Raw genomic sequence first — 24,709 nt, forward strand, 5'->3', positions numbered from 1 at the left:
CACACAGACACACCTGTAATAAATATCATGTTAAAAGAAAACACTTTTGTGACTTTTGGGTTGCATACTCGTCTCGCAATCTGAGAGTTTCTGGTTCAATTCCCCGTATCTTGGCGAGATATTTTATTTTATTTCTATTTGCTGCAGACGTCACTACCCCAACGTCTACTGCTGATATAATGTGACACGATAGCGACGTCACTGGGAGTTTTCGGACTACTGCTGCTGCTCAACGCCTTCGGGTTTCGTTGCTGATGAGCCATATATCATATCATGCTTTCATATTAATAAAGTACACGCATGTACTAGGGACAAAAGTTTGCGGTACGCGAGTTCTTTGGAAAACGTCCTTGTCACGGCTCGCTATGTCTGGCCTCGCATCAACGTCGACGTTCGCCGCTGGTCGCGCACGTGCCTGAGCTGTCAGCAAAGCAGAGTGCATCGACACACTGCGACTCCGCTTGGCACGTTCCCGTCTCCGGACGCCCGCTTCAGCCACCTGCACGTCGACATAGTCGGTCCCCTTCCTCCCTGCGGGAACCACCGCTACCTGCACTGACAGGTTCACGAGATGGCCTGAAGCGATGCCCCTTCTGGACATAAAGGCGGAGTCGATCGCAAGAGCACTCATCACACTGTGGTTCAGCCGCTACGGTGTCCCTTGCACCATTACGACTGATCGTGGCCGTCAATTTGACTCCACCTTATTTGCCAACCTATCTCGGCTCCTCGGCGTCAACCACATCAAGACGACCTCATACCACCCGATTTCCAACGGTGTCATTGAGCGTTTTCACCGGCAGTTGAAAGCTTCACTTATGGCGTCCGCTTTTCCTTCGCCATGGATTGAGCGTCTACCCTTCGTCCTGCTTGGTCTCCGCACTGCACTTCGCAGTGACTCTTCTACCTGTGCAGCAGAGCTAACGTTTGGCAATACTCTCTGTGTCCCTGGCGAATTCTTCGAGCCCTCGCCACCCACGCCTGCTGACGTCTCAGATTACGCCTACCGCCTACGTAGCGCTATGAGCACTGTCGTTCAACCACGTCAGCGCCAGTATTCTCGTCGTGTCCACATCCCCTCCGACCTTCAGCGGTGCAATCACGTCATTGTTCGCCACGACGCCGTACGCCCGCCCTTAAGGCCACCATACAATGGCCCCTACCAAGTGCTCCGGCGTGCCCCACTTTCTCCGGCTCATCAACGGCAGGCAGGACACAATCTCTGTTAACCGCCTTAAACCTGCTCATCTTGACACCGACGTCATCGCAAACTGTGCCGCTGCATTCCCTCCCGACCGTGCCAGTCCTCGTCGCGTACGATTTGCGCCAAGGGTATCCGCTTTTCGCCATTCACCCCTCGCGATAGCGTGCCATCGTGGTCCGGCCGCAGAAGACGACGAAAGTCCCAGTACGCTTGCCAAGCACGCGCAGACTGGATTTCGTGGCTGCTTAACTGAAGGCCGGCGGCGCGCTGTTCCGTTCCCGCCTGGCTAAGCGCGTCCAGCCGAATATAACGTTTATGGTAACTGCACCTCGCTCCCCACTATCCTGAGATTGTTACCAGGGTAAGGAGCATTTAGGATTTTAATATTTTCATACAACATCAGGGGACTGGGTAGCGAGGTGGAGTACATCAAACGTTTTTCCAAGAACTCGCGTCCCGCAAGCTTTTGTCCCCGATAGTACAAACCCTCATGCCCTGAAACACTGCGAAAAACATAACAGCGGCGTTTCCATAGTTTCCATAGACATGAGCATAATGGTATGTACGTGTGGCACAAACGAATTCTGCAGCTGCTGTAGGAGTCCTTTTGTTTGCCAGCCAGTGCGTCGCTCTCCAGCTTCCGGTGAGCATGAGTATTGCAATGGAATCAACGCGACACTATACCTGCGATCCCGCAAGTATGAATAAAATATTTCGTCTAAAAATGTGCTCAGACAGCCATGTAAAGGTCCTTGCACAGCTTTCATCCCACGTGCGGTTCAATGAGGAAAGTACGAAAGGTGGAAAGGGTGAGCGGAGAGGGCAAGCCTCTCCCACTTTTCTGCCTTCCTTTAGCCGGCAGTGCTCAGTCACACCTGCTACGCTGCCGTTCCCCAGCCACTGCCCTTCACTTTACCCGCCAGCCCCCGCTGCCACATACGCCTTCGTCGGTCCGCTCTACTGCGATGATTTTACTTGTCGGTGCCTTCACTGTGATTGCCGTTCTCGCAGCCTCGTTTTTCAGGTGAGGCGTTTATTTGATCACAGTCGAAAAACACAATAGAAAATTTTATGTCGTCACAACAGATTTTCTGTTATGATTATTGCCATTAACTTGTAGCAACGACCGAATTTCGCGCAATTACAACTGAACGGTACTGCAGAAACATACTACGAAAGAGAAGAATCTGTCGTTACGACAAAACGACAAACATTTTGTTGTAGTTTTGACACACTTTCGACTGGAATTTACCTCGTTGATAAGTAACTCGATGTTCAGACGTAGCTTACCATTCTAAATGAGCGGCCTGTCATGCGCATAGTAACGACCGAATTTCGTGCAATTACAACTGGTTTGGTTTATGGAGTTTAACGTCCCAAAGCGACTGAGGCTATGAGAGACGCCGTAGTGGAGGGCTCCGGAAATTTCGACCACCTGGGGGGTTCCTTAACGTGCACTGACATCGCACAGTACACGGGAATCTAGAATTTCTCCTCCAAAGAAATTCAACCGCCGCGGCCGGGATCGAACCCGCGTCTATAACTGAATGGTACTGCAGAAACATACTACGAAAGAGAAGAATCTGTCGTTACGAGAGAACGACAAACATTTTGTCGTAGTTTTGACACGGTTACGTCGCTTTTTTCGACTCGGAATTCCCTCGTAGATAAGTGACCCGATTTTAAGATGGGGCCTTTCACTCTAAATGAGCGTTTCTTGGCCCGTCTTGCGGACTAAATGAGTCTTTCGCTGCAGCGCGAACAGCCATGCGTGAAGCTCTATGGCGTTTCTCATTTTTATTGTTTAGCTTCGGAGGTGCATCGCGCCAGCTGCAGGTAGTGGGAGGGTGACGTTGAGGATGACCTTGGCAAACCTAGCACAACAACAGTCCAAGCAGAAATAAAACATTCTGCGGCGACTGGGTTTTGAACATGCGGCGGCGGCGGCGAAACAGATCAGTTTCGCTGGCCACTGCACGAGAGCATTATGCTATCGCCACAGCCGATCACGCATTGTGTTAAACTGAAACTCACTCTCGCGCTGTGCATTGCACATCGTTGTCATCATCAACTTCCAACCAGTTCCAACCAGATCCAACCAGTTCCAAGACGTTTCAACCAGTCGTTTAGCCAGCCAGTCGTTTAGCCAGCCAGTCTTTTCCAACGAGCCGTTTAGCCAACGAGCCGTTTAGCCAACGAGCCGTTTAGCCAACGAGCCGTTTAGCCAACGAACCGCTTAGCCAACCAGCCGCTTCGCCAACCAGCCGCTTTGCCAACCAGCCGCTTCGCCAACCAGGCTGAACAGATGCTTTCGCACGTGTGTTTAACTACGTGAAAACCCTACTATTTTTTTTTTGTATTCGCGGACTGTCTTTAGAGCTGGCAAAAAAGATAACGTGAGGCTTTCCTTATCGCATAATGATGGAATGGAGGCTTCTGAAGGTGCTAACCAAATTCGCAAATAACGTTTATTGTCAAACGACAATATTTAACAGTCGATGTAAAGATTAAAACAACGAGTTAATTACTTGAAAGACCGAAAACCCTGAGGTGTGCATGGGGCTGCTGACAATGCGACCGCCAATATCTTACATTTTAGCTGGACAATTTTTTTCCGACATGGCGGTACGACGCTTTCACGTTAACGTGCGAAGTTGTTGCAGTTACCAATATTTTAACCTAGCTCTCAACCTCCTCTACCTTCTAACTCAAGACCTCTGGTGCCGGGTTTAAAGGGCTACTTCCTTTTCTAACTGCCTAAGGCTGCTATGCTTTCAGATGGGAATACATGCCTGTCTTGACAACAGAAAGCAGTCACTATATTTAGCGATAAAATACTTCCTTTCGGAAGCGCTATAAATTTTGATACGGACAGATGAAGGGTGAAAAAAAACGACCGCCTCCCTGTATCCGTTAAAAAATTTTGTAGAGCGTCAAAAATGACCTGATGCGGTACTTTTTCCACGTAGTGTGCCGGGACCCGATTTCAGCCTACTATATCTTTTCTGTGTCTTCAATGCGCTTCAGTTAGTGAAACCGCTGCATGGTTCATCGAATCAAAGTCACAAGAATCGATTCGAAGACTCCAGTGAGAGTGATTTTGCAGTTTCACTGCGGATACGATATCAAAAGCTATAAAAATTGGATAGGACACTTAAGCTCCGCCTTGAGGGTATGACGTGATAGCATAGTGGATTAGGCCTAGGTTAGCTGGCGGTTTGAAATCTTTTAACGCATTTTTTTCAATTGTTTTCATTAATTAATCACTCAATTTCACAGTCTAAATTTTCTTTATTAACATCATCAAGTATTGGCTTTTCATTCTGAGCATTTTGACACCTTTGAATTTCCTTTTTCTATTTTTTTTAATTTCCTTGAATAATCAATTAATTACAGCGATTTCATTCACTTGTCTTCGCCTATCACACCCAAATCAATCATCAATCACTAGAACCACAGCCCCGCCGCGGTGGCTCAGTAGTTACGGCGCTCGGCTGCTGACCCGAAAGACGCGGATTCGATCCCGGCCGCAGCGGCCGAATTTCGATGAAGGCGAAATTCTAGAGGCCCGTGTGCTGTGCGATGTCAGTGCACGTCAAAAAGCGCCCCAGGCGGTCGAAATTTCCGGAGACCTTCACTGTGGCGTCCCTCATAGCCTGAGTTGCTTTGGGACGGTAAACCCCAATAAACCAACTAAACTTGCACCACAAATTACCATAATGCGATATGATTAATTTACGCAGCCCCCGATTACTTCCGACACGAGGTGCCGACTACTACTCCGCCGACGGCTTTTCGACAGAACCAGCTGTAGACGTTATTGCGTAATAATTGAATTGCTCGGTCGCCGTCCCTCTCCTTCCGATAGCCATGATGCTAATGTTTCCTTTTTCCTTTCCAGATGGCGACAGAAGCACTTCTCCTATTTCAAAACCCTCGGAATACCTGGCCCCGAACCGAGCTTGCTGTGGGGAAACATCCGCGAGTATCACGAAACGGTGAGATCGCGTGGAAAGTACAACTGCAAAACCTCTGGTATGTCGGTGCAGATTCACCCCGGTGCGATATCTCTACATGTTTTTAGTGAGCTGAAAACAGCGTTGGAGGGGCAGCTGCAAAAAAAGTGCTTTCAGTCGCATTGGGCTTCCTGTACGCAGTTGTGTGGGGCAAAGCCAATCTTGCTTCAAAATGTGTGAGGCTTATATCGATGATTCCACCTCAAAGCCTTCACTAAAGAAATGAGATAAAATTCGGTAGAGACACTTAAGACTTGTTACGTGTAGCAATGCGAAAGCACTAGTTTTTTCGCAGCCGAGTTTCTTTAATTCATTAAAGTTCTTTCAGCGAGATGGTTCGTCTGCGTGGTTTGTTATGCACGATGACCGGCACACGTCCCGAACATACCCAGCAGTTCTGGACAAAAGCATTTTTGAGCGGAAAAACTTTTACGGACACAGTTTTTTCATATAAGGAAACATTTCGCTATAACAATCAATATGTCCGCTGATAATTCGACGGCAGCCTTGAATTTTTTTTCTCATTCACATTTTTTGCTATCGTCAGAAGGGCTGCCCATTGGTTTTCTATGAGCGTCTTAACTGGTCGATGCGATCGACGAAAACACTTTAAAAGAACGATTTTGTTACATATCAAAAGAATGGACCATTACCTTCAATATTTCCGCAAAAATATCTTGCAATTTTACAATTTCCAAAATTTCTGTCCGAAATTGTTGGACATGTTAAAGCTGCACAGAGTGACCTTAGTCAAGGCCAAGCGCCCTGCAATGCGCTCCATTTACTCCATCTCAGTAGTTCCATGCAGCACTACCAAAGCTGCGATGAGCGCACAGACGACGCTGTGACCCTGCAGACTGTAGTGCCAGTATAAAAAAGGCAGAAGGTTACACGGGATAGCCTGCTTTAAAGCGCGTATGCTCCAAACAATGTTTCATATCGACCGTTAACGTACGTACGTTCCCGTTACGTGAGCAATTTCCCGAATTTAGCGTGCTCGACTCTTGCGTACGTTCAAACATCGTTTCCGAAATGGCGGCCCCCTTCGAAGCCGGACCCTTGGCCTCGGGCTGAACTCATCGTAGTAACCACTATATTCAGTACCTTCACTGGCCGTAAATGGGCCACTTCGCTTCGTCTAATCTCGCCTATAACAATGAGCAATAAGTTCGGCATGACTTTTATTCAGAGTGGCGATTCTGCCACTTGTAGTCCTAAGAGCAGCGTCAGTGTGAGGACAAAAATGTTTCTCGTTTCAACAAACACATGGCGGCACTGCGCTTAACTGGGTTGAGTCTCCGTTTGCATGCGTTTATTAAAATTACGATTATGTGACAAATGGCGTAACATCCCGCAGAATGCTTGAGTTTAGCACACATAAGCGTGAATACGCATATGGCGTGTAGGCAGCATCGATTTGGGCTTTTTTCTTACCATATCTGCGTACGCCGCGAGCAGACGACGAGTGGAGGACAGTCACGTTTAACGCGCTCTCCTGATTGGCTGAGGAGGTCCCCAGCTTCCATTACGCTGCAAGGAACTTACGAGATGGAGTATGGATGACAGGCCGCAGCGAGAGAGTGCCTTGCGCTCGGGCGATCCTATCTTGGCTACGACTCAGGGGGATCCGTCAGATGACGTCACTACGCGCGCGCGCTGCTTTTTCTGCTCACCTCCCGGCCTCCCCCACGAGTCGTAGCCGGATGGGATCACCCGAATTGGTTCGCCAAACCGGCGAATCATGTTAACTAGTAAAGTGATTAACAAAATTCTAATAGTTACCGATAGGCACCTGATTGCAATTAGAGGTTTGTAGCCGGCCATTAGTATTAGCCGTATCAGTTTTTAGAATTTCGAAAACGCGATCACCATTCGCGCTGTGGCTCGACGAAGTTTGCCTATCTCGATTAGTTACATGCACTGGAGGGCTTGCTTTGTCTTCATGCTTTTCGAAAGCGCCTGTATTTTGGCGCTATGTCGCCCAATTTTGTCGAGCCACAGCGGCGAGGGTATTCTTATTTTCGAAATTCTTAAAACTGATTTAGCTATTAATAACGGCCAGCTACAGATCTCTAATTACAATCAGGTGCCTATAAGTAACAGTTTAACTATTAGAATTTAGTTGATCACTTTACACGTTAAAATGATTCGCCTGTTTATTGACGTCTGCCCACACTGGTATCACTGTGCCGCAAAAAGCTTCGCTTTGCCTCAAAAACCTTATTTTCCAAAATTTAGTGATCACCTTCCTTGAAACACCTGACATATATAATTACTTTATATTATTTGATATACTGATATTTCATTATTACGCCGTGTAATTAATATTTTCAATATTCCTGACAGGACCGCATCAAGGTTGTTGAGAGATGGCTGGAAAAGTATGGCGACACATTTGGGTAAGGTCTACATGAAAGCATTCCTTCCGAGAATTCCTTGCTCGATGTTAATTTGTGGACGGAAAACTCACGTCCCCTGCATTAATTCATAAGTGCACTGAGGCAGAGCAAGCATCTGGGAACTGAAACAGACAGATCACTTCTAAGGATCTCTGTTTCCTCCGAAAACAATCGCACTATGTGTGGCTCTAAGAGGTTTCTTGCTTCTTAATGAAAATTTGCCAACGTGTAACTTACGTCATTAGTGAGCTAAGCGGCAGCCTCCCAGTCCCTGACTAGACTTCACGAGGCTGTCGTGTATACTCGCTAACCCGCTTCTGATCAGCTGCTACAGTTCTGCTAGAGCTTCAATCCAATTAAGAAGCTGTGCTTATTGCTTTGCAACTGTGAGCCCCCTTACTACCTCTCACTAAAAAATTCATAGTTAAGGCAACCAGTACAAAAAAAAAAACCGACAGATTCGGGAACGAAATACGACAGAACGTTTGGTCATGTCGAAACGAGAGGTCATTTTGTAGTATTACCATAGAGTAACATAAAAGTAAAGAGCGGACACTCGGGCCCTTTCGCGGCCGAGTTCGGCGCTTCCCCGTTTCCGCCAGATGGCACTGAATGTGCAAATAAAAAAAAAAAGAAAAAGAGTATGGTCTTGGCATGTCTTGGCTTCCTTCTGCGGAGTGACTGATGCGCTCATTGTCACCCTGACAGAATGCACGTAGTAGGTTCACTGCCGCTTGCCAAGCGCACGCGATGCGTGGCATAACGCCTTTGCGACTTGTGGGCGACGTGTTCGCCGCGGCGTCCAGGCAAGCGATCAAAGCCAAACGCGTTTGACGAGCGTTGCACGTCGAAACCTGGATAATCGTTGCGTGCTCCGTAATCGTCACGCTGGTGGCCGGCTGCTCAGCTGGGCAATGTGACACCGCCTCCTCCGCGAGAGTGGAGAACGCACAAAACGCAATCAAAGTAGAGCCTCCAAGATTCCTGTTACGCCTATCATCTCTGAGGCCAGTGCGTTTCCCCGGGTCCGCTAGGTGCGCTGTGCACTAAAGTCGGCCGCTGGGGCCTACGGGAGTGTCCGCTCTTTACTTCTATATTACTCTATGGTATTACGAAGTTGCCTGTTGTCACGGCAATAGTTGGGTTACTACCATAAAGGAACTACAAAATACTGCAAAAAATCTGGTGTTTAATATAAAGACATGTGCAAATTTACTTCTGAAATCTGCTGTGGCACCGGAATATTTTTATTATGTTATTCAAAAGTAAAACACCTACATGTTGCGCTTTTCAGATTCTACAACGGAGACGTGCCATTCATCGTAACTAAAGACCTGGAATTCTTGAAGTTTGTTTTCATTCGCAACTTCCAAAACTTCACGGATCGCGGCGTAAGTTTTATGTCAGCATTTTTTTTCCCCCAAGAATGGCAATTACTTAACGTGAGAGTTTTTCCGCGGCATCTAATTAACGCAGGTATTTTCTTCTTCGCTTTATTTCAGCTTTATCATTAGGTTTTTTAAGGGCTCAAAAATAGTGGCACTTGCTATCCGGACTAAAGCGCAAGACATTTTCAGATTGCTCTCATTTAGCGCATGTCAGCTCCTAATGAGCCTTTACGTGGTCGTCCAGGCACGCATCGTCGTGGTAGTCAGCCTCGCAGTGTACACTTCATAGCTGAAAATTCTTATGTTATCCCAGTGGCTAAAGTAATGTTGTAAAGGCCGGCTTGTACCAACAAAACACAAAGGGACTGGAGTGAACAAAGGTTTAAATATAGATCCCTGCTTTAACGCGACAGTATTAGAAGCAAGAAAATGCGGAAGCTTAATTCGGTGATTTGCTGGAGGCAAGCGTAATGATGGCTTACAAAAACGGTCTATAGACTGTGTATAGACTTTTTATAGATTCTATTGCCTTCCTATAGATATTTCATTTTGTCTATTCATAGTCTATAGGCTATCTATAGAAAAAGTCTACTAAAAGCGTATGGCCATAAATCTATATAGGTTGTCTATAGACTAGATTTGTATCGCCTGTAGACTACTCTATAGGATTTGTCTATAGAAAGTCTATAGACTTCATAGACGAAGGTCTATGGAAAGTATATAGACCCTATAGTCTCCAACCCGGGCTACGGTTATGGACCGCCAGAAGAAATTTTTGTTAGTGTTAGGGTTAGAGACTGTCCGAAAAATTTTTTTAGGATTAGTAGCGTATAGAGACCGTACGAAGAAATTTTTGTTATCGTTAGAGACTGTTCGAAAAAATTTTTGTTAGGGTTAGGGTTAGAGACCGTCCGAAGAAATTTTTTTAGGGTTAGGGTTAGAGACTCTCCGCAGAAGTTTTTGTTAAGGTTAGGGTTAGAGACTGTCCGAAGAAATTTTGGTTAGGGTTAGAGACCGTCTGAAGAAATTTCTGCTAGGGTTACAGTTAGAGACCGCCCGAAGAAATTTTTTTAGGGCTAGGGTTAGAGACTGTCCGAAAAAAATTTTTGTCAGGGTTACCGGACTAGATCATTCCCATTGGCTGAAGAGAAGTGACGTCATCAGACAAGAAGTGACGTCATTTTCTCTAAAGGCATCGACCTCTGCTAAAGCTATCGCACTGCCAACATAATAGATGAAAAATTCGAAGGGCGACCTGATTGGAAAAAAAAATTGAAAATTCCTTTCGAGGAAATCAAAGATGCTGCAACTATCTCACTTCTCAGTGGGCACCTGAACGAGGCCGTGAGGAAAGGGAGGAAGATGGGAGGGAAGGAAGAGAGAAACAGGTACTCTAGTTGAGGGCTTCGGTATAACGTGGACCACCTGGGGGTCTTTAGCATTCGCTAGCATCGCACATCACAAACGCAACGCTTCAACTGAACCTTATTACAGAACGGGAAGACTTTATACAATCATTGCAAAATAAAAAAAAATCCGGCAGACAAGGCTCGAACGAGCTGCCCACGTGTCCAACTGCAGAAAACTGTCTTGCCAGCGAAAGATTACCCTGAACGCATCCTTATTTCCGGTATCAACCGAGATAGGCACTCTTCAGGAAGTCTAATTCCTTCTGTGAAACCACAACTCGTGGGCGGCTGACGCAAGAATCTCCAGAATTATGTACAGTCGGAGACAAAAGTATCCGGACCACGGGTTTCTCAAACTAAGCTCATAGCTCTACTATCAGACAGCGGCTGGAGACCGCACTTATGGAGATGAAAGAGCAAAAATTTCACTTTCACCTCCACAGGTGCGGTCTCCAGCCACCGACTAATTGCAGAGCTAGCTATCGGCTTCGTTAGAGGAACACGTGGTCCGGAGACTTTTGTCCCCGACTGTACAGCTAGACGCAACATGAAAAGGAACATGACAGCGCGTGGCTTCCGCTCTTCGCAAAGCGCTGCCACGGACAGACGACGGGAAATGGTGATATATAGGTTCGCGCCTCGTGTGCCGGGTTTTGATTTTGTTTATTTTTTTATTCACAAAAATCCGTGAGGTACAAATCTTTCCTATCGTGTAATAAACTTCAGTCGAAGCCAGCGTCTGTCTTGTCCAAGTCTCCTTCATGTCCGTGTTTGCTGGGCTGCTGTAAATCATGACTGTTGACTGTTGACCCGTGTAAATCACGACTGTTGACCCGTGAGCAGTCCTTCGCGTTATTTACCTCAATATCCTTATGATAGCACTATTTCGTTTCATGTGCTTTAACAATTTAACAAGTGCTGCTGCAGGCATTTCATTTCCTTTTTCGCAGCTGATGTTGGCTCTGGAGAAGAACCATCCTGTAATGAGCAAATCTATTATCAATGCTGACGGCATGCAATGGCGAAGCCTACGCCGGACAGTGGCTTCGGGTTTCACTCCGACGAAGCTGAAGCAAGTGAGTAGCAAGCTTCTTACCGCAGAACAGATGTCTTTTCTACAGTTTGGCTTGTCTTCCGAAAGGTGGGAGTCGTTGATCTGAGACAGTCATTGATAAACGTTTGAGATCATAGTCTGTATGATGCTGACTTTACCTAAATAAACCATTCTAATAGACCTTAGAAGAATACGTTCCACTACATCAAAGACAGTTGCAACCAGCCATACAAAGTAATTTTGCAATGACATGAACGCACATTCAGTAAGTTGGGGCGACCGAAAGGAATGACAAAGTCCCCGCCTGCACCACGTACGTATTTGTTGAAGAAGTTAGCGCAAAAAACGAACAAGGGACAGAAGAAGGTATGCAAAAGACATTCACGAGCGATATTGTGTCTTATGTGTTTCTTCTTCTGTCCCTTGTCCGTTTTTCGCGCTAACTTCTTCAACAAATGCATCACCAACTAGCCCGGCCGCTTGCTCTCCTGGACCACGTACGTACAACAGGCTCAATCCAATTGTAAGATACAAGAGGAGGCCCAAGGGCAATTGTGAGTTTTGCCACCCTAAAGTGGAAAAATAAAATAAAGGGGGAACGGGGGGGATCTACTGTAGCGACACACAGCCGGGGGAGAGGGTCCGGGAAGACTCGCCTGCTCTCCCCTGGGTAGTAGCGGTAAGGAGTGGATTGTATGGTTGTCAGGAAACGGATATTTTGGACGGGATTGGAGGAAGCGAATGTTTTGCTCTGATCCGTGAATTTGCCTTGACTCCATCACTGGCATGCCCGACCAGGACAGAGGGGGCGTCAAGACCGTCCAATGGAGCGTGGCCTGGTCTGCGGTTGGAACGGGCTGCGGAGCCAGGCTTCATGGAGGGGCCCCAGGTTGATAACCCCGTGTTATTAGGTCGGGCGCCGTTGCGTTACAGCAAAAGACAGAGACGGAAACGCTACGAACGACTGTAGTGCTAGTTATATCGCAAGTGGCGGTTTGGGCGGATTGGCCACAGCACCCCCCACGAATAATGAGTGCTCAAGGGTAAAGCCTTTGTTTCCATTTTAAATACACATGTCGCCACCTCTACCCTAATGAGTATTGCCCACTGCTGCCCTAGAGTAAAGGTCCAGAGGTGGATCAGCCTTCGATAAACTCAGGGCAGACGGATAATAGAGGCGTAGCCTGAAGTATCCTCATATGCAGTGTATCTTTTCGTTTTGTGTTTAAGGATCAGTCGTCTACAAAACAGCCAGGGGAACAAAGCATAGCACGTAAACGGTGGAAAGCAATACGGGACACAAGAAGAAAAGGGACTAACATGAGTGCATCCCTGCACCTACACTTGCACAGTCCGCATCGGTGTTTCTCTCATAGTTTTTAAGATAAGAATCTCTTAAAGTTGTAAAAAGTCACCGCATATTGATGTTTACCCTGATGCGGCCACTTTGTCCTTCGCTCCAATAGCGTATTTCTAGTCTCTCTAGTCGGATACAACTTAAGTCTGCAGTGAAGCTCCGCCCACATTCAGCCTCCGCGCACGGAATTCCTCCACGACGAAAAAGAAGTCCGCTGCTTAAAAGTTTCTTGTTACCTAAACAAGAAGCTTATTCTAACAGAAAAAATTACGAGGTCTAGAATTTTGATACGTGGATTGTTTGATGTAGTCAAACATTAAAAAGCTGCAGAAGAATGGCCTGAGGGGCGAGTTGGTGCATAACGAAATGAAGGGCGGCGCAACAAGGACGCTAACAAGAAAGGGACAGCACATGCGCACCCTACCAACTGTTTATTACATGGAAAGGTGGCATATTTAAACATACAGCATGCAGACGTGACACTCATCGCATTATCGCTCCGAACCCAACACGTGGAACACGTTTTTTTTCCCACGTATTAGGTTCGGAGCTATAATGCTATGAGTGTCATGCCTAAGCAGTGTGTTTAAATATGCCACCTTTCCATGTAATAAACGGTTGGTAGTGTGTGCATGTGGTGTCCCTTTCTTGTTAGCGTCCTTGTTGCGCCGCCGTTCATTTCATTAAAAAGCTGATTTCGTTTACTGTTGTTATTGGCCAGCGGAGTAATACAGGACTCCGCAGACCACAGCCCAGTGTTAGCAACTGCTGTTTTTTTTTAAGTTGTATCCAAGGAGGTTAACCTCCTTGGTTGTATCCTACTATAGGCCTAGTTGGTAGTCCGTCATGATGCAAACAACGCACAAGACAGGACACAGGTGCACTTGTTCATCCTGTTTTCTTGTGTCCTGTCTAGTTGTTTGCTGCTATAGCTGCTTGCATGATGACGAGAGAGAGAATTATGAATGGAAAGGCAGGGAGGTTAACTATAGGCGACTCACAGTATGCTACCCTACACGTGGGAAGGGGGACGAAGGGAGAGGTAGAAAGGGGAGAGAGGAAGGCAGATGACTTTTACGCGTCTCCGTAGTCCGCAGCTAACAGAGTACACAATGAAAGTTTACAACCTTGAACTCACTCCTCAGTCTTTCAAGAATTTCAAAAACGCCTTCACAGATGTCCTCTGACGAACTACGAACCAGCCCTACGCTCTACGCTGTTAGACCAAATGACAAAGTGGCCGCATGAGGGTAAATCAGGTACACCCGGCGACTTTTTACAGCGTTCACAGTTTTTTATCACAAAAACTACGAGTGAGATCTTGATGCGGTCTGTGCAGGTGGATTGTATACAAAAGCAGACATTGTGTACCTTATAGAGCTCGATAATGATGCAATTTTAACTAATAAACTTTTTATGCTAGGTTTTTGGGCGCCAAATTTAATCACGACATTGAAGACCGCTGATATCGAAGGCTAGCCTAATTTTTAAAATTTCTAAGTTGGTAGTGTGGTTCGAGAGATAGTGTGTCAAGAATTTGCTTCTGAGAATTCGTTTAGTTGACTTTCACTCATAGCAAGTTGATAAAATAGTGTCGCTCGTATTTCTAATGCATCAAATACAGGTGCCGTTTGTATATTTCATGACATCAAAGAAGTTGCCCATTTTGGCAACGATACTATGCTCCGACGCCGTTCTGTAAATGTGCAACGCAGGACAGCAAACTCAACGAGCTTTCGAAGGCGCATGCTTGTCGATCGATAGTTCGACCACATTGCCGATTAAAACTAAATCTTGTCCGACCTTCGACGTGACAGGCTTCAATTTTGCAATATAATCTTGCCCCATAAAATTTTAAAAAAAGTTGATTAGTTAATTTTCGTTAATTAACTGTCAAATTACCGTGCTCTATGACGTGCACAATGGCCGCCAAGCTGTATAATCTACGTGTACAGACCGCTTGGGCGTATTGCCACAGTTTTCTAAAATGAAATTTTATAAACGTTTAAAATATCACTCGATATATTTTCAGTATTTCTTTTTTAGACACCGCGCAGTCTTCAAACATGATGTACAGTCTTTGTCAAAAAATATACAGCCCAAGGGGGCTTGCTTTAAAGCTCTGTAGCGGGGGCTCTTAAAGGGCAACTGCAGCACTTTTTTGAGAATTTCGCGATATTCAAGGATTCAAATCTATGTAGGCTGTAGGTAAAACATGCCAAGTGTTTTTGCACTAGCATTTAAAATAGTGACGTAATCGACGATTAAATTTTGCGCTTCTCCTCAATGCACCAGAGCAGTGCAAAGAAACTCAGCGTGACGTCACGAAAGGTATGATTTCAAATTACCGCTGTCGTCATCCACACCCTGCCCTGACGCGTTAGACACTGCCAAACAACTCTCGGCAGTGTTCGCCTTTAGTGGCGTTGGTTTTTTTCCTTCAAAGCAGGCGTATGTGCGTTGGAAATGTGTCGATACCTTCGATGACGTCATAATGCACTCCGAATTGGCATTGTGCGCTGCGGAGAAGTTTGAAGGACGTCCGGATTTTAATCGGCGATTATTTCACTATTTCAAGTGCTAGCACAAAAAGACTTCGCATGCTTTACCTGCAAGTTTCACACATTCGACCCTCTTAAGCTCGTTGATTTCTAAAACCTATGCAGTTTACCTTTAAGCACATTTGACAGTCCCAAGCTTGGGAGGGTTAAGTACTTAAGTCCCTCCCGCCTTCGTGAGATTAAAGGGAAGCTGAAACGTTTTTTTTTTTTTTTTGAGAATTCGAGGTTATTCAAGATTTCGAATCTATCAAGCTTCCAGATAAAGAATGCAAAGTATTTTTGCACTAGCATTTAAAATGGTGACATAATCGTCGATTAAAACCGCGATGATGTTTAGGCTTCTCCTCACTACGTTCGAGGAGTGCAAGGAAACTCGGCAGTGTCGTCATTGTTGCCGAAATTTCAGATGTCCGCTGCTTAAGCCTGCATTCTGCTATGCGTCGTCAGATGGCGCCAAACAATGCATCGCGAAGTTCACCTTCGATGGCGTCGGTTTTCTTTCATGGAATAACCATTTCTTCGCTGGAAACGTAGTGCCGTCATACGTGACGTCATTATCGGGGCCTCTGCTCGTCGCTGTAGACTTCAGAGAAGCGTGGACGCCGACGAAGACTTTATTCCGCGATTACGCCACCATTTCAAATTCGAGAGCAAAATGATTTCGCAGGCTTTACCTGCACATTTTGCACATTCGGCAACCTTAACCTCGTCGAATTCTAAAACCGCTTCTAAAATTCTAAAATGCGTCGTCAGATGGCGCCAAATAATGCATCGCGAAGTTCACCTTCGATGGCGTCGGTTTTCTTTCATGGAATAACCGTTTCTTCGCTGGAAACGTAGTGCCGTCATACGTGACGTCATTATCGGGGCCTCTGCTCGTCGCTGTAGACTTCAGCATCGCAGCATCGCAACAATGCATCGCGAAGTTCACCTTCGATGGCGTCGGTTTTCTTTCATGGAATAACCGTTTCTTCGCTGGAAACGTAGTGCCGTCATACGTGACGTCATTATCGGGGCCTCTGCTCGTCGCTGTAGACTTCAGAGAAGCGTACTGGACGCCGACGAAGACTTCATTCCGCGATTACGCCACCATTTCAAATGCGAGAGCAAAATGATTTCGCAGGCTTTACCTGCCCATTTTGCACATTCGGCAACCTTAACCTCGTCGAATTCTAAAACCGCTTCCAAAATTCTAAAATGCGTCGTCAGATGGCGCCAAACAATGCATCGCGAAGTTCACCTTCGATGGCGTCGTTTTTCTTTCATGGAATAACCGTTGCCCTTTAAGGTCCCAGACTATGCAAGAGGAGCCGCGCTACAGGGCTCAGAAGCGGATCCCTTGGGCTGTATACTTTTGACAAAGACTGTACTACAAGAAGCGCAACGTGTATTTAAATCACCCGTGCCAGTCTCGTGATAGCAGCCTAACTCTTTCGCCCTTGTTCATAATGGCGAATGACTTCCGCCCGGTCTCTGTCGCCAAGCGACAACACGCGCCTTCTTGTCTGACTGTCTACTACTATCTGCGGACAGATGATGCCGGAGCTGCAAATGGGCGCCGACATATTTATGGACCTGGTGGCAGAGCTAGCGGAGAGCGGCCGGGAGGTGAACGTGTGGTCACTCTACAAGCGACTTGCCATGGACTACGTAGGGCGCGCTGCATTCGGCGTCAACTACACCTTCCAGAAGGGACCCGATGGCGACCTCGCCATTGCTGCCAAGGCGATGACGAACGGCGTGAGGACGGGGGCTCTCCACATGATCTGCCGTGAGTGGGCGATTATTAAGGCGAAAGCCTTTAAAGGGTCAGTCTACTCACCGAGATGAGTGTATAAATAATGGCATATTCTGGTAGTTGGCAGCCTATAACATTAATAACGAGGGAACTGCTCCCGGTTTAGGCAGGAATTTATATTTTATTTCGGCGTTAAAAGTCGCGTAAAAATGCAAGGTGGCGACCCCAAACGTTCATTTTGTTCAAGAAGGTGGTAGTCTTTTTTTGTGGAAGCAGAAGTGAATATACTACGTACCATTTGTATGCCCCAATGTCAGAGAAACGCACATTTTATTCTAGTAAACTGTAAAAGGCGTACCGCTCGCTTTTTCTGTAAATCACATGAATATTTATAGTTATACGTCCGCAAAACGCAGGCACATTCCCACTTTTAGTTCAGCGTATGCTAGCAGAGACGCAAAAATAAACTCAGGGTATAGTGGCGCCATCTGGTTGTCAGGACGGGAACCATTGCTGTAAACAAACCGACTCTCCACTTAAGCCTAGGAGCGGCAGTATCGTCACTCTAATTATTAAAATAAAGCAAATTTATCTCTTATATGTTTTCTTATAGGCGAGATGAGACAAAGCGAAAGACCGGCGCCCCATTTATGACCAGTGAACGCACTGAAAAAGGCAGCAACAACGAGAATTCAGTCCGAAGCGAGAGGCCCGGCTTCGACGGGCGCCGCCATGTTTGTCGCCGCACGGCGGAAATCCAGATGGTTGCCAAATGAGACTACCATCTCATACAGATGTGTTCCCACATCAATAAATTCTATTTTAAAATGTTCTACCGCACTTCTTGGCACCACAGCTGGCTAAACGGTAATTTGAGTAAAGAGCTATCGGTTGCCGCAAAGAAAATATGGTCGATAAAATTCAGTAGACTGACCCTTTAATGGCTAATACTGTCGTCTGTTAGCAGAGGGTGTCACACCTTTGGCAGCGTGTTAACTCGGTAACTAAAAAAGATAAGAGAAATCGAATGGTTGCTTCAGATAGAGGAGGAAAAAATGAACCTAGAAGCCACGTTTGATGACTGTGGAATAATTAGTTAATTGATTATAATCAAAAATGTCAAAATTGCGTCGAAATAACGCAGACGTCGATATAGCCACGGGAACTGTGTGGCGTCACATCCACCGGAAGTCGTCACGGCATAGTGAAAATTGTCACAGAATGGTCGGAAAAACGCCGGATTTATGTCAAATTGATGGGAAAATGTGTAATTAAGCGTAATTAACACTTAAGATCTCCGAAAGATGTATAATTTGGGTATCAATATAACCACGGGAACGGTGTGACGTTACATCCACCGGAAGTCGTCACGGCATAGAGTCCTCGGCTTTCGCCTCTCAACACTTTAGTTGCCAAAGTGTCCTTGCAATTTTTTATTGCCTGCTCTTAAGGCTACAGTGTGCTGCAATTGCAGTTTGCTGCATTACGTGCGGGAACGCTACCGCAATCCCCGCACGTAATGTTATTGTCCAATGTTCCCTTTTTGATTTCAGATGCGATACGACTCACTCCAACAAATTGGAACCATTAGATACACCAAATGAGCACGAAGCAGCGTTAAATGAGCACCTAGAACGTAATTTTGGTACATGAAGACTTCGTTTTTTCCTTCTTGCCCGACAGAGAGCGCCACCAGGCTCAAGCCTCTAATGAAACCGTTGTGCTGGATCAACATGCTCCTCGGCGCCTATGTTGCCATAGATGTGATAAAAGAAACGGCAAAGGTGATTGAACTGAGAAAGAAAGATCCTAAGGTAAGTGCTTCGCTATGTAGTAGTAGTAAAAACATTTATTTTTTTTTTTTCAAAAGGAAGAGTTAGGGAGTAGGGGATGGGGATAGATGTGGAGCTACAGTGGTCGGTCTTCCCTAGTGCAGGATCCCGTTGGCCTCCGCCGCTGCCTTGACCCTCGTCACCAGCATGAGCTGTGTGCTCGGGTCGGAGTCAGCCAGGAGGGCCTCCCACTGCTCTAGACTAGGGCTATTTACCTTTGGTAGTAAAGGGCTTTTTTCGCAGCCCCAGGTGGCGTGGTACGTTGTGGCGTAGCCCCCACACCACACGCACTCTTTCGCGTATCTGTTCGGCCACATTTTGTGATACATGGCTTTGCTTGGGTAAGTGTCTGTTTGTAGTCGTCTGAGCGTGGTGGCCTGCTCCCTGTCGAGGATATCCGCCGGAGCCGAGCACTTCTTGCGCGCTCCCAACAACGCCTTCATTGTCTCCCCGTAAGATTCTGGCGTGCTGAAGCGTTCGACCGGCAAACCCGCCCTCCGGTTCGTGAACCCTCGGACAACGGTGTCTGCCATGAGATTTCCCTCAACCCCAGTGTCAGGGACCCAAATGATGGTGTGTTGAATGTTTGTGTTGTTTGATCCATGTCTGTGTTGTTTTTGTTCGAAGAGGATACTCGCGGCTTTTCGGCCGATCCTTCCATCTCTGTATGCCCTTGCTGCAGCCTGAGAATCCGTGGCTATCCAGTAACTCAGTCCCTGCTTCGCTATAACTACAGCGCTTTCCTCTGTAAACGAGCTTTGTGCGCGTCCTAATCGCCCCCTAGAGTTATTTAATGAAACCGGTCATGTGCCCAAGAGCTTCTCACAAGAGCAAATTTTTCATCCGCTTAAACTTGGCATAAAACAAGCTATAAGTGGAATAACTTGATCAAGTGTCAACTTTTACTCTCAAAATGGCTGCACATTCCCAAACAGAGCCGCCGCTGTGGCTCGGTGGTTCTGGCGCTCGGCTGCTGACCCGAAAGACGCGGGTTCGATCCAGGTCGCGACGGTCGAATTTCGATGGAGGCGAAATTCTAGAGGCCCGTGTACTGTGCGATGTCAGTGCACGTTAAAGAACCTCAAGCGGTCGAAATTTCCGGAGCCCTTCACTGTGGCGTCCCTCATAGCCTGAGTCGCTTTGGGACGATAAACCCCCATAAATCAATCAATCAATCAATCATTCCCACACAGGCAACGATCGAGGTATAGGCGGTGAAAGTGGGATGAAAAGAAAGACATCTATGTTCTCTGAAGACAAAACTCCTGGCAAGGACCCCCCAACAAACACAAAATGTCCTAGCATTTTACACACAAAGGAAATATGAATTAAAAAAGTCACCCCATCTTGTCCATATAAGAACAAATAGCAGCACCACACAGAAGTCATTTCAGTTTACTAGCCGTACTCTTAGCACGACTTGTCAAGGGCGTCCGCAGAACTTTTTCCAGGGGGGGGCACCTGAAGTCCGGGGATGGGGGCGGCGGTAGGTTAGCACCAACAAGAAACTAGTGCATAAATAATATCCTTAATTCCAGGGCGAGGGGGGGGGGGGGGGGGGGGGGGCAACCGCCCCACCTTGCCCCCCCCCCCCCCCCCCCTTCCGGACGCCCATGCGACTTGTAGCCTATACAGACGAACTGAAAGTCCGTGCTGAACAAAACTTCCGGTCAACGGCGCAAATTTGAATGAATACAAACAGCAGACGCAAACGTAGGCACCTTTTAATACACAATTTGTACATAGCTCTACGGCGCCATGCATATAATGATGGCCACTTTTTTCTCTAGCTCTGAGAAATCTGCAAAATGAAGAAAGTAAAACAGAACATGGGCTGGAAGTTGATGCACCTTAAACAAGTATTCTAAGGGCTACAAAAGCAGATATGCACACGCAAAAGCAAACGTACGTAAAGAGCAACTTGGATGACAAAACAAAAGGCGAGATGAGCGTACGCTGCAGACACGCAGTTTCAGGTCATGGATTTTCTTCAAGTTGAAACCCCCCTCTCTCGGAACAAGCTTCAGCGACATGTTATCAAAACAGAAAAAAAGATAGTTCTTTCAGGCGAAAATAAAAAAGTGCGAAAAGGCCCTGCAGTATGTTTAAATAAATAAATAAAATAAACCAACATACCTTGACAACTTTGCCTACGGAAACCCAGGGATGAAATAGGAGGCTGCAACAGCTGAAACCATGAATTAAACGCAGCCCTCTGTCCTGCGCCTTCTCACAGCACAGCGAACGCTCAAACATACGCGTTACACCCTCGTAACGATCCTGGGAGTTTTATTTTCTTGTGACTAAGTGTGGGAGTAAGACTGCTTGAAGCTAGGCGGGAGGGGGGACGTCTTGAGGCAGGTACGGTGGCGCGCTGCATCCATGGTGCGGCAGACCGCGCATGCGGCACAGTCCGGCGTGGGAGTCGAGATCAAGGCACGATTAATCCGGTGCGGGAGAGTCAATATAGCCACGCGAACACTGCACAAACTACACCGCTGCGACAGGATGGCTGGGCGGTGGCGAAGTAGGTAGAGCAGGCTAATCCATGGGCACTCGCAGAAAGAGAGTGGTGGGTCTCCGGAGGTCCTTCCCGCCTATGACCGTAGTAGAGGGCCACGCTTCCACCGCCAACGCGCTGCAGTCGTCGGAGGCGCTGAGGAATGCAGGTGCGTATGAGGAGTCGCCGATTGCCACGAACTCCGCCGCCGCCGACGCCGCCTCGAACAGCGGCAACAAGGGCCGTGAAGCTGCGCAAAGGACTTGCGATGCGCCGCCGCTGCATCAGTTCCAAAACGAATGGTATGGGCACGCCGACGGGAAAACTGCCGTGAATCCGTAGCTACGAAGTCCACGACAGCCCAGTTGGCGTAGTGATAAGAGCATGAACTGCCGCGCGCTGGGCCTTGTGCTCGAACGGCTGAGGCAGCGCGAATAACAGCGCGCAAAGTGGCTTCCGTTTAGCGAGGAAGCCGGGCGAGCGACGGGAGGCCATTACTGCACTTCTGCTAGACAGCGTCGCAGCTAGGAGCGCCGATAGCCGGAGATGCCTGGAGGAGCCACCACACAATGTTGCAGTTGGACGGCAGCAGGGAAAACGCTAGAAGACGGGAAAGCTGGTGACCGCCGCTTACGGCGGCGCGACGAAAATGGAGACCGCCGTCACCTGCCGGCAGCATGGAGCCGACGGCCCACGTGCAAGAAACGCATGCGCCGAGAGAGATGCGGGGCTAACCGCTTCCTTCGGCTGTTCGAATGAAACTGCCGTTTCATCTCTCAAAACGACGCGTGCAAGAGCAAAACCTCCTCTCGCCGCAGCAGGGAAAGAGAAAAGAACGCGAGCAGTCGATTTTTGTTTCTTGTTGAAAATCATTGGTCCCGAAAACGTTATGCCCAGCTACCTTTCTGGGACCAAAATCCATTAACTCGCTTTTGTTGCTGCTTAAAACTCCAGAAAAAACGTTTCTAGACCTTTAGTGGGAGCACTGCCTTTTTGCTTGTGTTTCTGTCTTGCCTCTATGGTCTGGAAACGTTTGAGAAACGTTGTACTGGGACTGGGACATTCCATCCTTTCTAGGCGCACATGGGGAGGTCTTGTGCGTGTTGGGCATTTAGCACACAATGGCAAAATATTATTTTGAAGGTGTTTCCATAAGTGCTGCTAAATGCCAGGTAATTCTCAGTTGACGCGAGTGTAAAACAAGGGTTCGCAGTGACCGCAGCCTAACATTTCAAACTGCCTGTCGCAGCTCCGGAAGCCCGATCTTCTTCAAAACTTGTTGGATGCCGAATACCAACCGGAAGACACCACAGTTGACAACGACGCTGTTAAGAGTGGCAGTGCGGCTGGTAAGGAAACTAAAAAAATTACGGGGTTACTTACTGCACTTTAAGAGGGAAATGAGATAGCGGTGTGTTGAGGATCCACTGCACACGGATGGAAGTTGTTGAAGACGTCGACATCTAAAGCACAGCTCTATACACTGGCAGTTAAATACGCGGATTGTTCGGCTGAAAAAAAAAAAAAAAAGCGACGAGGGTCTAATGCAGTGGCCAGCGTAGCTGACCTGTTGGCACGGCCGCAGTTTCGAACCCACTCGCAGCTCTGAAATATCAATAAACCCCCGAGGGCGCATTAGAAGCACGCAAAAAGAGGACCGTTCCTTGATTTGCCTGAAACTCCTTGAGTTCCGAACTTAATGGGCAAAAGGAATGCCCCGCGGCATCATTCATAGACATTCAGATCGAGTACTAACAACTTATGCATTGTTTCCCTTGAAGGAACCAAGATAAATTTGAGAGCAGCGTCTCACAAGTTCTCGCCATGCTAAGGGTGATGCGTTGTATGAGGCCCCGGTGAAAACTGACTGTAAAAAAACACAGCTATGCTTTGCTGGCGCAGTCTTTCTGTCCCGTTGAAGGGGGGGGGGGGAATCTGACTGTGCAGCCTGCTCGTGCCCCCCCCCCCCCCGCCACCGAATACGGGCCGGTGTAGTTTCGGCTACTAGGCTTTGTTTCGGTGCAATGCCAGCAGTGGGGATGGGATGGCCGGGACCCATCCTCTGGGGATGCAAACCCCCAATGGGAGTGGCAGCGACTCCCAGACGACTGTGAGGGCCAGTCGTGCACGTGAGGTCCGATGCCTGAGCGGAGGCAGGCCTGGGTTTATACTCAGGTTGGACCCACGAAATCCGGCCCGGAAGGCATGTCAAAACGCCAAAAGGTTTTCAAATACATGCTACCTTCCTTCTTCTGCGCGCGGGGGCGTGCAAGTCTGGCTACCGACGCGTCGGTTTCTGGTTACGGAGAAACCAGGTCCGCGCGGGGGTTCATAGTGGCCAGGCTCTGAGGACCGCCGCCTCGGGGAAGCGGCCTTACGGCCGGCCGCAGGCTTAACCGCCTGCGGGATGCCGGGGGATGAGGGCTTAGTACTGCCTCGTAAGAGTCTGGCGAAAACCGAAGATGTGTGGAGTACCGGTGGAGTAGGCCCGGGTCATCTCATCCTAAGCCACGTTCTTGGTTAGTGGCCCGGTCGCCCAGCCTTGAACACTCTCTCCTCAGTAGGAGAAGAGTAAGCTAGGAGAGGAAATAAGTGCATGGATGGTTGGAGGAAGCACAGATGGGTCCCCCCGGAGCGACCAGTTCTGAGGCCGCGAGGCCGTTGACGTTCTGGACCTCCACTGGCCGGGACTATCACACATACTTCCGGTGTCCGAATAACCGCGAAAAACCTTCGACGGCTAGTAGCCGGCAGGTGGGAAAAGCCCTCTAGTGAGCGATGAGGAGCCCCAGGTAGCTACTGACCCCGTGTTAGGTTTTCCTGTCTCCGACGGTCGGAGCCCGTTGCGTATGGTGGGTGGTCGGGCATCCCGTGAGTGGGGCCGCACCATTGGGCAATCTCGATGCTCTCCCTGCCCTGGCCAGGCGGGCCAGTAATGGAGTCGAGATAATTGAAGGATCAGAGCAAAAAACTCGCTGTCCCCATTCCCTTCCCACGTCCCATTTCCCTTTCCGCTACTTCCCAGGGGAGGTCAGGGGAGCCTCCCCGGGCCCGCTCTCCCGGCTGTGGGTCGCTAATGTAGCATTTTCCCTATTATTTTATTTTTCCACCCACGGGTGGTCAAATTACAACTTGCCTACGGGCCGCCTCTTTTATTTTACAATTGGGTTAGGCCTGTTGTGTATAAGAGGTGCAGGCAGGGGCCTATTATTTTTATTTCCTTTTCGGTTGCCCCAACCTATTCAATGTCC

General features: G+C 47.8%; 1 protein-coding gene across 1 annotated transcript in view; it reads left to right on the plus strand.

Annotated features, from left to right (window-relative positions):
* The first annotated feature begins 2,096 nt into the window (after positions 1 to 2,096).
* The window catches only part of LOC149330820 (cytochrome P450 3A14-like), a 36,303-nt gene continuing 13,690 nt past the window's right edge, over positions 2,097 to 24,709 (plus strand). The window contains exons 1-8 of the mRNA XM_089561496.1: positions 2,097 to 2,228; positions 5,106 to 5,202; positions 7,567 to 7,619; positions 8,914 to 9,010; positions 11,367 to 11,492; positions 16,922 to 17,159; positions 18,810 to 18,940; positions 22,708 to 22,807. Coding sequence (XP_089417622.1) covers positions 2,170 to 2,228; positions 5,106 to 5,202; positions 7,567 to 7,619; positions 8,914 to 9,010; positions 11,367 to 11,492; positions 16,922 to 17,159; positions 18,810 to 18,940; positions 22,708 to 22,807 — 901 coding nt within the window. The 5' untranslated portion in view covers positions 2,097 to 2,169. The remainder of the gene's footprint in view (positions 2,229 to 5,105; positions 5,203 to 7,566; positions 7,620 to 8,913; positions 9,011 to 11,366; positions 11,493 to 16,921; positions 17,160 to 18,809; positions 18,941 to 22,707; positions 22,808 to 24,709) is intronic.

The sequence above is a fragment of the Amblyomma mixtum genome, chromosome 9, assembly GCF_055824585.1.
Source record: "Amblyomma mixtum isolate Tamu chromosome 9, ASM5582458v1, whole genome shotgun sequence".
NCBI lineage: Eukaryota > Metazoa > Arthropoda > Arachnida > Ixodida > Ixodidae > Amblyomma > Amblyomma mixtum.